Genomic DNA, 13,397 nt, shown 5'->3' with positions numbered 1-13,397 from the left:
GTGGTTGGTGTCAGAGCTGTGATGTGTTCGCTGCTGACTCAGGAGCCGTCGCTGTCTGCCAGCGGGACCAAGGCTTCGGGCGCTGCATCATGTGACCTGCCGGCGACCGTGTCACTGTCTGCGAGTGATGAATTGTGGTTGATGACGCCAGTGTCACCGACTGGCTGCTTCATTTCGTGGGTGGCAACTACAAAGCAGGACAGGAGCCAATCACAGAGGAGCGGCTGCATTTTATTACATCTGCAGTTGACATCACGACAGAGGTGACGTCATCAGTCTGGTGGGGGGTCAGAGGTCACGGAACAGGGCGGAGTGGAAGGCGGCCTGGGAGGGGGCGCTGCCGTAGCGCTGGATGATGTCACTGATCATGTGCCTCCGTCTGACGTGGGGAAAAGGGGCGGAGTCTGACTCCAGCTGCCGCCGCCGGGCGCTGTTGACCACCGTCTGCCGGACCAGGAAGCCTGGACACACACACACACACACACACACACACACACACACACTGTCACTGAGTTCAGCTGATGCCAAATCTGTGACATCACTACCCCCAGGATCACAGCTCAAGGGTGGTTTGGCTCCACCTTGTGGCCATCAATCATAATTCCACTCAGTCAGAAAACAACATGGACAGGCAGACAGGCAGGCAGACAGACAGGCAGGCAGGTAGACAGACAGGCAGGTGGACAGACAGACAGGCAGGCAGAAAGACAGACAGGGAGGCAGACAGACAGACAGACAGGCAGGCAGACAGACAGGCAGGCAGACAGACAGACAGGTGGACAGACAAACAGGTGGACAGACAGACAGGCAGGCAGACAGACAGACAGACAGGCAGACAGGCAGACAGGCAGGCAGACAGACAGGCAGGCAGACCCACCCAGGGACCTCCTGCTGACCACGCTCCCACTGACCAGCGGGACGACCAAACCAAACTTGCTGCTGGTGTTTCCTCGGCAGAAGATCCGGAACAGTCCAGTTCTCAGGGGGTGGATGAAGAGCAGCTGGATGTCTGACCTGCTTGGGGACAGACAGACAGGTGGACAGACAGACAGACAATGGAGCTGAGTGGGTGTGTTGTGTTGTACCTGTCTGCTGGTGCTGGTGGATCTGGCAGCAGCTCGGCCAGAGGAAAGAGATCTGGAACATAACAACAGCTGTGTTGAAGCTCTGTCGATGACATCACTGTGACATCACTGTGACATCACTGCGCCACTAAAAATCATTACCGACATCCTCAGAGCGTTCGACCCAGACGACCAGCAGCCTGGACTCCCACCAGAGGGACCACTTCCTATCTTCAGCTGGACCACTCTGGACAGACAGACAGGTGGTTCACAGACAGACAGACAGACAGACAGGTGGTTCACAGACAGACAGGTGGTTCACAGGCAGGCAGACAGACAGACAGACAGACAGACTCTGGACTGGCTGTGAACCTGCTGACTGGACGCTGGTTGAAGCCCCGCCTCCTCTGGAGTCTTCAGCCAATCGGACACTTTAGCTAAAAAAAGCAGAGGCTGAGTTGAGTTGAGGTGAGTTCAGCCTGCAGTGTGGCGGTGTGGCCACCTGGGGGCCACTGACTGCTCCACTGACTGTGTGAGGACGGTGACGGGACGGTGAAGGTGACCTCGCTCAGGGCGTCCCTGTGCGCCAACACCAACCTCTGGCCATCGAACACGCCCCCTCCACTGTCACCAAGGGCAGGAGGGAATTCTGGGAAAACGAGGAGAGTAGTGACCTTTGACCCCTGGCAACAACAAAACAAAATGAACACAACATCAAAGTAGCAATAGCACCGAACGACCTAGCGTACTAGTGTTGACTCCGCCCACTGGCCGCTGCCCCGCCCCCACTGGCAGGCCCAGAGATGACAGGAAGTCCAGGAAGTGAGGCGGGACGCTGCTGCTGGACTCTACGTTCTTCAGGACCTGCGAGACAGGATGGAGGAGCGGTTGTCTGATTGGCTCATTGGAAAGACCTCCACCGCGTGGGGACCTCTGACCTCAGCGGCCGTCCTCTGCCCCGCCCTCATGCAGAAGACGAGGGCGGAGTCCCGGTGTCGGGACGGCAGCTCATCCAGTCGGCTCAGATCCTCCAGGAAGCCAGGACGAGACGAGTCCAGAAAGCCCAGCTGAGGAGGGACCCCGCCGGCACTCGGGACCCTCAGCGCCTCAGGGCTCAGCAGGCCCAGCGTGGAGAGGAGGAGCCTGGTCGTCTGGAAGGAGGTGACAGGACCAGGAGGTCTGCAGCTGTTCCTGGGAGTTGGAGGTCCGTCAAGCTGAACCCGAGCCTCAACCTGGCGTTGATTCTCAAAAACTGCCCAAAGCTGCTGCTGCTCCTGGAGGAGAACATCACAGAAGACCTGGGGTCCTGCCACTGGTCCCTGAGGATCCACCAGAACCACCACCACCACCACCAGGACAGAAGACCAGGGGTTCTTCCACCGGTCCCTGAGGATCCACCAGAACCACCTCCAGGACCTCACCTGCTCACTGAAGATAGGCTGGTCCAGACCCAGGATGCTCAGAACCGTGTGGTTGTCTCCAGGGAGCTGCTGATCTCTGGGTCCTGCTGTGAGGACCTGCTGGGCTGCAGCACTGCATTTTGAGACAGGACTGCACTGGAGGAGAAAGAGGAGGAGGAAGAGGAGGAGGAGAAGGAAGAAGAGGAGGAGGAGGAGGAAGAGGAGGAAGAGAAGGAGAAGGAGGAGGAAGAGGAGGAGGAGGAGGAGGAGCAGCAGCAGCGACAGGAGCGGTGAACCCCCCGCTGATCCGGCTCTTTCAGCTCTCAGGTATTCCGGCTCACCTGCCCAGGTGTCCTTCCCTCTCTGGGCTGCAGGTGGAGCTGCAAAGTCCAGCCGTGGCCTCCTGACGCTCCTCTCAGCAACACGCTGAGCGACGGACTGGACACTGCAAGTCAGGAGAGACAAGAGATTTGAACGAGTCTCCAGGTGAGTCAGTGACTCAGGACTCAGTGGGGCCAATGACTCACGGACCTCCTGGGTGATCCAGGGTGGCCATGATGATGGAGTTGTCCACCACAAAGTACCTGAAGGACCTGCTGTCACCGCGGCAGCCGAGCAGCTCAGGCTCCCCCGGCCGAGCGCAGAGGTGTGGCCACGCCCCCGACACCTGCATCACACTGCGACGTGATTGGCCAGTGAGTCGAAGACGTTCCTGCGTTCCCGACCCGTCCTGACCCATCCCGACTCCACTTGCCAGCTCAGCGTGGCCTCGGCCGCCTCCTTCACCCTCAGGGAGGCGGGGCTTAGCTCCTTCTCTTCCTTGCGCCTCACTTCCTGTTCCTGTCGGGACCTGCTGCCCGAGAGGCCCAACTCCACCGTCTCCAGGACCTGGGCCAGGCTCTCCTGCGGACACAGCGAGTGGTGTTGGGCCGAGCCGGCGTCACCCAGTGGGTTCCTATCCAGGACGTGCAGGTCACCTGTCGGTCCAGCAGGGCGGCGTGCTGGGTGATCCACACGCTCAGACAGTGGAAGGCCGCCACAACGACCGAGTGCAGGTCCCTGGAGTGCAGTGTCGGGGGGCGACCACACTGGTACTCGATGTAGCCACAGACGGCCTCCAGCACCCCCTGCCTGTCGCTCACGCCCGTGCTGACCTCCACCTGTGGCCACAGGAAGTAGGACAGGAAGTAGAACAGGAAGTAGGACAGGAAGTAGGACAGGAAGTAGAACAGGAAGTAGGACAGGAAGTAGAACAGGAGGTAGAACAGGACGTAGGACAGCAGGCGGGACAGGAAGTAGAACAGGAGGTAGAACAGGATGTAGGACAGCAGGCGGGACGGGAAGTAGGACAGGAAGTAGAACAGGAAGTAGGACAGCAGGCGGGACAGGAAGGAGGACAGGAAGTAGGACAGCAGGCGGGACAGGAAGTAGGACAGGAGGTAGAACAGGACGTAGGACAGCAGGCGGGACAGGAAGTAGAACAGGTGGTAGAACAGGAAATAGGACAGCAGGCGGGACAGGAAGTAGAACAGGAAGTAGAACAGGAAGTAGGACAGCAGGCGGGACAGGAAGTAGAACAGGAAGGAGGACAGGAAGTGCAGGGTGTCAGTGCCCACCTTGGCCAGTCCAGCCAGGACCTCCAGAGCAGACAGACAGACAGCCCAGTCCGTCCTCCAGGGACCCCCCAGCCTCTGACACAGCAGGTGAAGCGACTGCAGCCACGTGGCCGACGCCCAGTTGCGCTGCACCGCTGCGGCCCTCGGCGCCGCCGAGTCCTGGAGGAGGTTCAACAAGGCCGCTGGGCGACACACAGTCACATCAGTCCCACAATGCATTGCTGCTATGGTTCCAGGGCTGAACTTTGCCAAACTGACCCAGGATCATCTGCGTGTTCGTGGTGTCCGTCTCCGTGTGCAGAGCTCCAATCAGAACACTGTGGAGGCGGGGCCTCAGTGACAGGAAGTCACCTGCTGCATCATCGGTGCCGAGCTGGCCCGCCCCCACATTACACACACACAGACACACACACACACACACACACACACACACACACAGCTGAAGGAATGAAGCCGGACTTGATGCCCATTGGGATGTTTGAGAGATGGTCACCTGTGATTGGCTGGAGGGGAACTGGAGTGGGAGGGGCAGCAGCGACAGCAGGATGTAGATGGAGGCTCGTCTCAGATCCACCAGGCTCACAAGACCCTTGAACCGGAGCGGCTCCCTGGACAGGTGAGGCAGCTGGAGGTCATGTGACATGTGCTGATGACATCATCCACTGGAGTTCCAACTGCAAACATGTTGTTTGGAGCCTGGACCTCACCAGGACGTGGACCAGACCTGGACCTAGACCAGACCTGGACCTGGAACAGGACCTGGACCAGACCTGCATCTGGAACTGGACCAGACCTGGACCAGACCAGGACCTTTACCAGATCTGGACCAGACCTGGACCTGGACCTGACCTGCATCTGTACCTGTCCAGCAGCACGCCGGCCACAGCAAAGAGGAAGGCGGGGAACAGCAGGTTGACGCCGCGCAGGTCGCAGCAGAACAGAGTTCTGGAACTGAGCAGGATGGACGCCTGGACCCGAGGACACGCCCCTTCTGGTTCCTGGAGCGCCTGCAGGAGAACCTGGTAGAACCTGGGAGATGATGGGGGGGCAGCAGGTGTGTTCTGTCCTCTGGATCAGTGTTGCTCGTTGCCACCGGGGGCTGAACAGGTGACCTGCTGGAGACTCACCTGGACAGGTAGACGGTCTGGACCTCCTCGCCTGTCTTCTTACTGCTGAAGATCCTGCACAGAGTCCCACAGGCCTCGGCCCGGCCAGCAACCCACCTGTCTGACACCACAGTCAGACAGGTGGGTTGTCACTTCGACACACACACACACACACACACACACACACACAGTGCGGTCCCAGACTCACCTGGCCGAGCCGAGTCACTGCGGACCAGGGCGGCCTCGAACAGCCAGCCGCCAAACAGGTGGAGGAGGGAGTCCACATTACACCTGAGGGGGGAGGGATTGGGGGAGGAGCTGAGGGAGGAGCATGGGGAGGGGCTACAAGCAGGGAGCACAGGGATGGGCTGGGGGGAGGTCTTCCACTGGGACGTCTGGCAGAAGAGAAGAGGAGAGGAGGACAGTTCTGAACCAGGTGTAGTGGCACACTGGAGCAGGGAGACAGGCGGACAGGGAGACAGGGAGACAGGTGGACAGGGAGACAGGTGGACGGGTGGACAGGTGGACAGGGAGACAGGTGGACAGGTGGACAGGGAGACAGGTGGACAGGTGTCGTACCACCACAGGTCTGCTGGTGGTCCTGGTGACCTGCAGAGCTCTGAGTCTTCTGCTTTGGGGGGGCGGGGAGGATGTAGAGGGCAGGGCACTGGGCACGCTCAGTACGTTCACAGGAGTGGGCGGGGCACTGCCGGAGCGAGGCCGAGAAAGACCTGGAGAAACAATGTTCTGAAAGTCCTACTTCCTGTTTCTGAGACAAGGCCACCAATTAAAAGTGGGGCAGGGGATGGGCGGGGCCAACCGTAGGAAGTGGGGCGGTCTCGGAACAGGCTTCTGGTCACGGCGACACCTGGTGGAGACGACAGAGACAAGCTGAGTGCAGGACCTTCAGCACTGTGATGTCACTTCCTGTTCTGATCTAAGATTCTGCTTACTGAGAGAAGGGAGGCGGTCTCTGAACAGGGGCTTGCTCCCCATTGGCCCTGGGAGCAAGACAATGGCATGTGATGCAACAAAGACTGAGTGCGTGCGTGTGTGTGTGTGTGTGTGTGTGTGTGTGTGTGTGTGTGCGTGTGTGTGTGTGTGTGTACCTGTGTGTGGACGCAGCTGCTGCGTCTTCACACTGTCGACAGCAGCCACACCTGTTAGTTGAACAGAGACAGGAAGTGTGTTGAGGGTCTCTGTGTTCCAGGATCAAGGATCCAGGATCCAGGTCCCAGGATCCAGGTTCCTGGTCCCTGGTTGAAGTCACTGAGAAGGAAGTCTAGTCGCCTGCAACTCAGCACTTCCTGTTTGTACAGGAAGCTGACCCTGGACCCACAGAGGTGTGACTGTACCCAGGAAGGCGTTGACCAGGGTGCTGATGGTCCTCATGGCCCTGAAGAAGAACTGTGGCAGCTGGTCTTCTCCGCTGGCCTCCTCCGCCTGGCTGCACACCTCCACCGGGCTCCTGTTGGAGGTGGAGGTGGTGGGGTGAGACCCGGTGACCCCGGTGACCCCAGTGACCCTGGTGACCCCTGGCGGGCTCCACTACCTGAGCAGGTGCAGGAACCTGAACCAGGTGTGAGGGACCCTCTGGTGGTCCAGGTCTGCAGGGACCAGGGCAGCGTCCTCCTGGGGCACCTTGAAGGACGGGAAGGTCGGACTGAAGGTCAGCAGCAGCAGCCTGGCCACACACACACACACAAACACAGACAGGGGGCGCTGTTTGGTGGTGGTGATGGTGTCCGCTGGTGCTTTATTGTCTGTTGACTTGTTTGTAGATCAGCTGTTGTTGTTTGTTGTTGGATTATTTGTGTCCATTCTGTGATTGTTGACACAATGGAGTTTGTTTAGTTGTTGTGTTGACGGATTGTTGCTCATTGTTGTGGGTTTGTGGATTTGATGGTGAGATGTGTGAACATGTGTGTGTTTCTGTGTGTTTTTGTGTGTGTGTGTGTGTGTGTGTGTGTGTGTGGCGCCACCTGGAGGTCAACGCCCTCAGCGCCCTCCCCCACTGCTCCACCACTGACGGCCGCCACCTCCAGTGGCTCAACGTGTGGCACGCGGCCCTCCAGAGGCGCCGTGGCGGGAAGCAGCGCGCACAGGACAGAAGCCACGCCTCCAGCAGCAGCGCCACCGCCTGGTCGCACAGCTGCTCTGCAGGTGGAGACGCCGTTCAGACAGACAGACGGTGGGGGGGGGTGAGTGGGAGTGTGTCGCGGCTCACCTGCGGCGGTGGGCGGAGCCAGCACGGCCTCGCTGACGTGCAGCAGGAAGAGCAGCAGCGTCTCCCAGGTGTCCCTGCTCAACACAGTGCCCTCTCTGGCCACCCGCTGAACTGCAGCCAACACCTGCTGGCAGAGAGGCAGGTAGCGCCGACTCACCTGCTCCGACCTGGGCAGGGGGAGCGGGGGGGAGACACACACACACACACACACACACACACACACACACATGATAATGATTAAAAAGGTCATTTGATTCTATTATTTATTCATTTTTTCTTTGCGTTCTTCCTGCGGTCCTCTCTAGCGCCCCCTGGTGCGGTGGCCGACAAGACGTGACTTTTATTTGAGTATATTTTCTAGTCAGGCGTCCTTGGCCTGTGTGTCTCTGCATTGAGCTTTGGAGCAGGGGGTGGTGGGCTGTTGGTGATTGTTTGTGTGTATTGTTCCCAGACCTGCAGCTGTTTCCACAAACTACGGCGCATCAGGCAGTTGTATTGTGTTTGGCCCTTGTCGGCCACCGTACCCTAGCGGTCCTCCCTCCCTTTTGAAAAGCCTCTGCGCTAGCTGCGAGCTAGCAGGGTGCCGCAGGGGGGCGGGGCCAGGCCCTACCTGGGCGTGAAGAGGCAGCTCAGGTGCTCCAGGATCTTCTGGCCGTACAGGTTGGGCTCCTCGCTGATTGGTGGAGGGGCAGAGCCGCCGGGGGAGACCAGGGCCGTCAGCCAATCCACGTAGACGTCCACGCACAGTCCCACCGTGTCGTCGTCCAATGGGAGGGTCAGACCGTAGCGCAGCACCTCCATCGTCCAGGTGACCTGCGGCCAAATCAGGAGCCTGCTGAGGCCACGATGTCACACTCAAGCTGTTGAGCTGAAGGTGAAGGTGAGGGCGTGCTGCCTCCATCGACCAGGAGGGGTGCTGTTTACACAACACACACACACACACACACACACACACACACACACACACACACACACACCTGTCTATTTGTCTGCAGCGGACTGCTGCTGCTGGCGGCTCTGAGCGGCTTCACCACCGCAGCAGCGACGTCACGGCCAATGGAAGGTGGGAAACAGGCGAGGACACTGGCATGGCTCCGCCCACCTGGCTGTGATTGGTCCATGACCTACCTGGTGGAGACGAGGTGGGTGGGACTCGAACTTACAGGCAAAAATAAATAAATAAACATCAGCTGACTTCAACCCGACACACACACACACACACACACACACACGACCTTCCACTGACCTTCCTGAAGGTCACTGACAGGCGTGTGAGCCAATCAGATGAAGGAATATTAATATTCGGCTGTAATGCTCTGAGATCCTCCTGGTGAAGAGCTGGACTCACCTGGACCACCCCCGTCTGTCCAGGTGAGTCCAGGTGAGACCCGGTGAGATCTGGTGAGTCCTGGTGGGTCCAGGTGAGTCCAGGTGGTTTCAGGTGAGTCCAGATGAGTCCCAGTGAGTCCAGGTGGTTTCAGGTGAGTCAAGGTGGGCCCAGGTGAGTCCTGGTCGGTCCAGGTGAGTCCAGGTGAGTCCAGGTGGTTTCAGGTGAGTCCAGGTGAGTCCCAGTGAGTCCAGGTGGTTTCAGGTGAGTCCAGGTGGGCCCAGGTGAGTCCAGGTGAGTCGATGTGTCCTCCAGCTGAGCCTCCCTGTGATCACTGTCGGCAGGAACTAAACTCCTGGAGAGTCTCGTCTCCTCCCCTGAGCTGCAACTGACTGGGTCTGGCTCCGCCCACATCAACACACAAGGCAGACAGGGAGGCAGGTGCACAGGTGGATCTCATGTTTGCCGACTGAGGGTCAAAGATGGTGAATGTAGATGTAGATGCGATAGATTCCAGCTGCCTGTGAGCTGGTGCTGTAGAGGTGAGGAACCAATCAGCTTCCTTCTTACAGGCGGTCCATAGGTGGTCATGTGCTGGACATGGTGTCATGTGACACTGAGGTGATGAATCTCTATCATCTTCACATCAGGAGAAAAAACAAATGTCTGGACTGTGATTTAAAATTGTTCAGCAACTTTATTTCAAAAAAACACAAAGATTTACAATCAATCAGTTGAATGACAACATGTTGCCACGGCGACCAGTGGGCGGAGCCATCCTGGAGGGCTGTAATTGGCCGAGGCCGGCAGTGGAGAATCATGACGTTGAGCGGTGGAGAAAAGAAATGCAGGCAGTGTGCAGACGACCAATCAGGGGTCAGAGGTCAGAGGTCAGTAGGGCTGTTTCTGGATGAACCTGATGAACATGGCGAAGGCGGCGACTGGCTTGTCGGTCGGCACCATGTGACCAGAACCCTGCGAGAACAGACGGCTGGGTCAGGTGACGCGAGCGATGACATCACAGGTTCACCTGGGGGAGTGGGCGGGGCCTGACCTTCACCGTGAGGAAGGAGATGTGGTCAAAGTCCTTGACGAAGCCTCCAACCTGCGGGCCATCCTCCTCGTCCACGTAGAACCAAGGCCGTCTCTGGACCTCCACCTGGGGGCGGAGGGAGGGGTCAGAAGTCGGAGGTCAGGACACGCCCCCTGAGGCCACACCTGGACCACACCTGGACCACTACCGGGCTACCTGCTGATGCAGCGACTCCACGAACCACTCGTCACCCAGGAAGTTGCAGGCCATGTCCACGTCCCCGTTGTAGACCAGGACCCGGTACTTCTGCCGCAGCAACACAACCACAGCAACGGTGAACAACGACAACGACAACAACATCATCACCATCAGCAGGCAGCAGGTTGACTGACCAGGGCAGACAGCAGCTTCAGGTACTGCTTCCTGACGTCCATGTACAGACGGATGTAGTTCAAGTTGACCTCAGAGCTGCCGGGGTCACGGGGTCACAGGGTCACACGGTTTTACAGAAAGTGGGTGATGACGATGTCCCTGCTGGCCAGCGGAGGGAGTCCCAGAGCTCTTACCTGCAGATGACCCAGTCCAGGGCCTTGGGGCTGATGTGCAGCGCCGCCCGGACGTACCGGTTGTTGAGGTAGAGGGTGGAGGGGGTGGAGTTGGTGCAGGGCGGGTCCAGGCGCACCAGCAGGGGGCGCTTCGCCAAACCCCGGAGCTTCTGCGGGCAAGAGTCACACAACAGGGAATGCTGAGGCCGGAAGGAATGCTGTGGAACCCTGGCAGGACCCCAAGGAACCTGCAGGAACCTGCAGGAACCTGTAGGAACCAGTAGGAACCAGTAGGAACCAGTAGGAACATGGATACAGACCTTGTTCCACCCCTCGGTCTCCTGATGCTTGAGGAACAAGTTGCCCAGATCTCTGACCACCAGCTGGCCCTGCTCCAGGCTAACGAGGGAGAACAGGAAGTTGAACAGCGACTGTGGGTGGGTGAGCTCAAGGCAAATGGAAGGGGGCTGGAGGTCAAAGGTCACCTGGCTCTCTGTGGGACCCCCCCTGGACAGGGCGCGTACAGGTTGTACATGTTGAGGCCTGAACTGTAGACGATGGTCTGGACCTCGGCCAGCTGCAGAGACACCAGGCCTTAGGTCAGGGGTCAGGGGTGAGGGGTCAGGGGTCATGGTCGACGGGTCTGGACTCACGCTGGCAGAGCAGTTGGGGTTCTTGGGGTTGTAGAAGTCACACTTGCCGCCGTCGCAGCAGAAGGTCTGCAGCTCTGCCCACAGCTGACTTCCCAGCAGGCCGTGGTAGTAGGCGAAGTAGACCAGAGAGTTGTCGTTCATCTCGTAGCTGGACATCCCGTTCCCCACGGCCACGCCCTGCAGAGGAGGAGCAGGACGATGAAGAGGAGGAGCAGGAGGAGGAGGAGGAGGAGATGGAGATGGTGGCGGTGGAATATGAGGAGGATGAAGAGAAGAGGAAGAGATGGTGGAGGAGGACACGGAGGAGATGGAGATGGTGGAGGAGGAGGAGGAGGCCTCAGCAGCTGCTCAGTGTCTGTGGGCAGCGAGCTGCTCAGCGACAGTAGCTGCAGCTGCAGTACCTGCCCTGACCTGCAGGTTGAGGCTGGGGTCCTCCATGACTCTCTCGGCCAGCGTGGGGATGTAGATCCCTGCGTAACTCTCCCCCGTGAGGAAGAGCTGCTTCCCAGCATGCTCTGGGAACAGCCGCACAAACTCCTTCAGGGCCAGGTAGTTGTTCAGCGACACCTTGGGGGGGGGGGGGGGGGAGAGACCAGTTTTACAGACACGCCCACCGCCGACGAGCCAATGCGCACGCAGCTCCGCCCACAACCTCACCTCCGTGTCATTGGTCACGTAGTTCTTGTCGTCAGAGTACGAGAAGCCGACGCCCACTGGAGACTCCAGGTACAGCATGTTGGAAATCTACCCGGTGACAGTGAGCCAATCAGAGGAGACGGCACAGGAGCACCCCTCCCCCTCTCCCCTGTGTCACATGACCTCGATGTACCGACCTTGTTCCATGAGTACGGGTTGTACCGCAGCGTGGCGCCGTCATCCTGGATCTACAGCGAGGGGTCAGCAGGTGGCGTTGTGACGGTGTTGATGACGTGCCGCCACTGAGGGGGGCGGGGCTAATGTCGGCAGGGCTTACTCACCAGGAAGGGTCCGTGCTCGGTCAGGAAGCCGTCCAGGGAGCTGCAGCCGGGCCCGCCGTTGAGCCACAGCACCAGCGGGTCAGTCGACGGATCGTTCTGAGACTCTACAAACCTGGAGGAGGTGAGTCAGTTAAGTCAGGTGAGCCATGTGAATCAGCCGAGTCAGGTGAGTCAAGTTAATCAGCTGAGTCAGTTAAGTCAGGTGAATCAGGTGAGACAGCTGAGTCAGTTAAGTCAGGTGAATCAGGTGAGTTAGGTGAATCAGGTGAGACAGATGAGTCAGATGAATTAGATGAGCCAAGTGAATCAGGTGAGTCAGCTGACCGAGATGAGTTTGGTGAGTCAACTGAACGAGTGACTCTAGTGAGCCAGGTGACTCAAGTAAGCCAGGTGAATCAGCTGACTGACATGTGACTCAATCACAGTCATGGAGTCACCAGCAGGGGGAGTGTGGTCCAGGTACTGACCAGTAGTGCAGGTGTTTCCCATCAGCCACGCTCAGGTAACCTGAGAACTGGCGAAAGTCGGGTTGCTTCGCCAGGCCGGGCAGGAACTTCACCTCATCCTCCACCGGGGCGGCGCCACCTCTCGGCACTGCCGGCAGGAAGTAACACAGCAGCAGCGGCAGCAGCAGCAGCATTGACCACATCTGAAACACAGCAGGGGATCGCGATGCAGCAATATGCGAGGTATGGATTTCAGCACCAGTCGACCGCTAGAGGGCGCTGTTAAACACACAAAACAAACGCGAACCAAGACAAAGGAAGATGTTTTTACTCCAAACACTTCATACAGGGATAAAACTCGTTGATTTTACCCGCAAACTTGATAAAACTTAAGTTGTGGTATTACTGAATATTTCTATATATTTGTTGTTGTTGTTGTTGTTGTTGTTGACTAAACTAGACGTATGAACAGATAGAGGGTTCTGCGGGCACACGCTGGCCAGTTAAAAAAAAACAAAAAACACACATTTTACAAGGACGATCCTTAAATAACACGTCCGGTTATCGTCCGTTAAAAACCGCCCTGACGGTTCTATCGCGGTTCTTCACTTTTTGGTACGGCGGTTCCACTTTGACACACAAAAAAAACGCTACCCGACTCAGTTTGACTCTACACGCGTTTCCAGACGGCAGCAGGCTAAGCTGACGGCGAACAACAGACAGCAGCCGCGGGGGTTCAGTACTCACCTCCGCGGTGTCGGTGTCGGCTCTCCTGTTGTCTTTCCGCAACACGACTTACTGTTACTGTGTCGTCTGCTTCCGCACAGTCACATGACAGTCAAGCGGCACGTGAGCCCGGCCGCGGTAAAGTTCCTCATTTATTTTTTGCATTTGCCATGTACGGAAGCCCATTGCTGCCACACTATAAAAATAAAATAGGGCTCAGTATCACGCTATAACGTGAAAACGATCATGTAATAAACGTGGAAAATATAATCACGTG

The 13,397-nt window shown here is 58.1% G+C and overlaps 2 protein-coding genes across 2 annotated transcripts; both read right to left on the bottom strand.

Moving 5' to 3' along the window:
* Positions 1–212: 212 nt before the first annotated feature.
* On the bottom strand, positions 213–8,921 carry ralgapb (Ral GTPase activating protein non-catalytic subunit beta). The gene is made up of 30 exons (XM_076013348.1): positions 8,762–8,921; positions 8,391–8,541; positions 8,024–8,226; positions 7,414–7,580; positions 7,169–7,343; positions 6,739–6,870; positions 6,542–6,654; positions 6,296–6,346; positions 6,140–6,187; positions 6,007–6,054; positions 5,766–5,917; positions 5,395–5,581; positions 5,208–5,307; positions 4,942–5,109; positions 4,574–4,688; positions 4,339–4,453; positions 4,081–4,262; positions 3,442–3,624; positions 3,219–3,367; positions 2,996–3,141; positions 2,806–2,909; positions 2,486–2,620; positions 2,003–2,338; positions 1,805–1,928; positions 1,594–1,713; positions 1,437–1,501; positions 1,227–1,311; positions 1,086–1,137; positions 878–1,017; positions 213–461 (listed from the first exon to the last, which is right to left on the bottom strand). Exons 2-30 carry the CDS (start codon positions 8,532–8,534, stop codon positions 289–291), a joined length of 3,912 nt encoding a protein of 1,303 aa, XP_075869463.1. The 5' UTR covers positions 8,535–8,541; positions 8,762–8,921; the 3' UTR covers positions 213–288.
* A 496-nt stretch (positions 8,922–9,417) lies between these two features.
* Positions 9,418–13,238, bottom strand: ctsa (cathepsin A). The gene is made up of 14 exons (XM_076013357.1): positions 13,142–13,238; positions 12,416–12,597; positions 11,949–12,060; positions 11,805–11,855; positions 11,629–11,715; positions 11,383–11,538; positions 10,972–11,148; positions 10,804–10,895; positions 10,639–10,717; positions 10,340–10,488; positions 10,166–10,241; positions 9,990–10,079; positions 9,795–9,899; positions 9,418–9,715 (listed from the first exon to the last, which is right to left on the bottom strand). The coding sequence occupies exons 2-14, from the start codon at positions 12,595–12,597 to the stop codon at positions 9,632–9,634; spliced, it is 1,440 nt and encodes a 479-aa protein (XP_075869472.1). The 5' UTR covers positions 13,142–13,238; the 3' UTR covers positions 9,418–9,631.
* Between the last annotated feature and the right edge of the window lie 159 nt (positions 13,239–13,397).

Source organism: Nelusetta ayraudi, unplaced genomic scaffold, assembly GCF_046127955.1.
Source record: "Nelusetta ayraudi isolate G7.1 ecotype Tasmania unplaced genomic scaffold, CSIRO-AGI_Nayr_v1 ptg000146l, whole genome shotgun sequence".
Lineage (NCBI taxonomy): Eukaryota > Metazoa > Chordata > Actinopteri > Tetraodontiformes > Monacanthidae > Nelusetta > Nelusetta ayraudi.
This window is presented reverse-complemented; position numbering and strand designations above follow the sequence as displayed.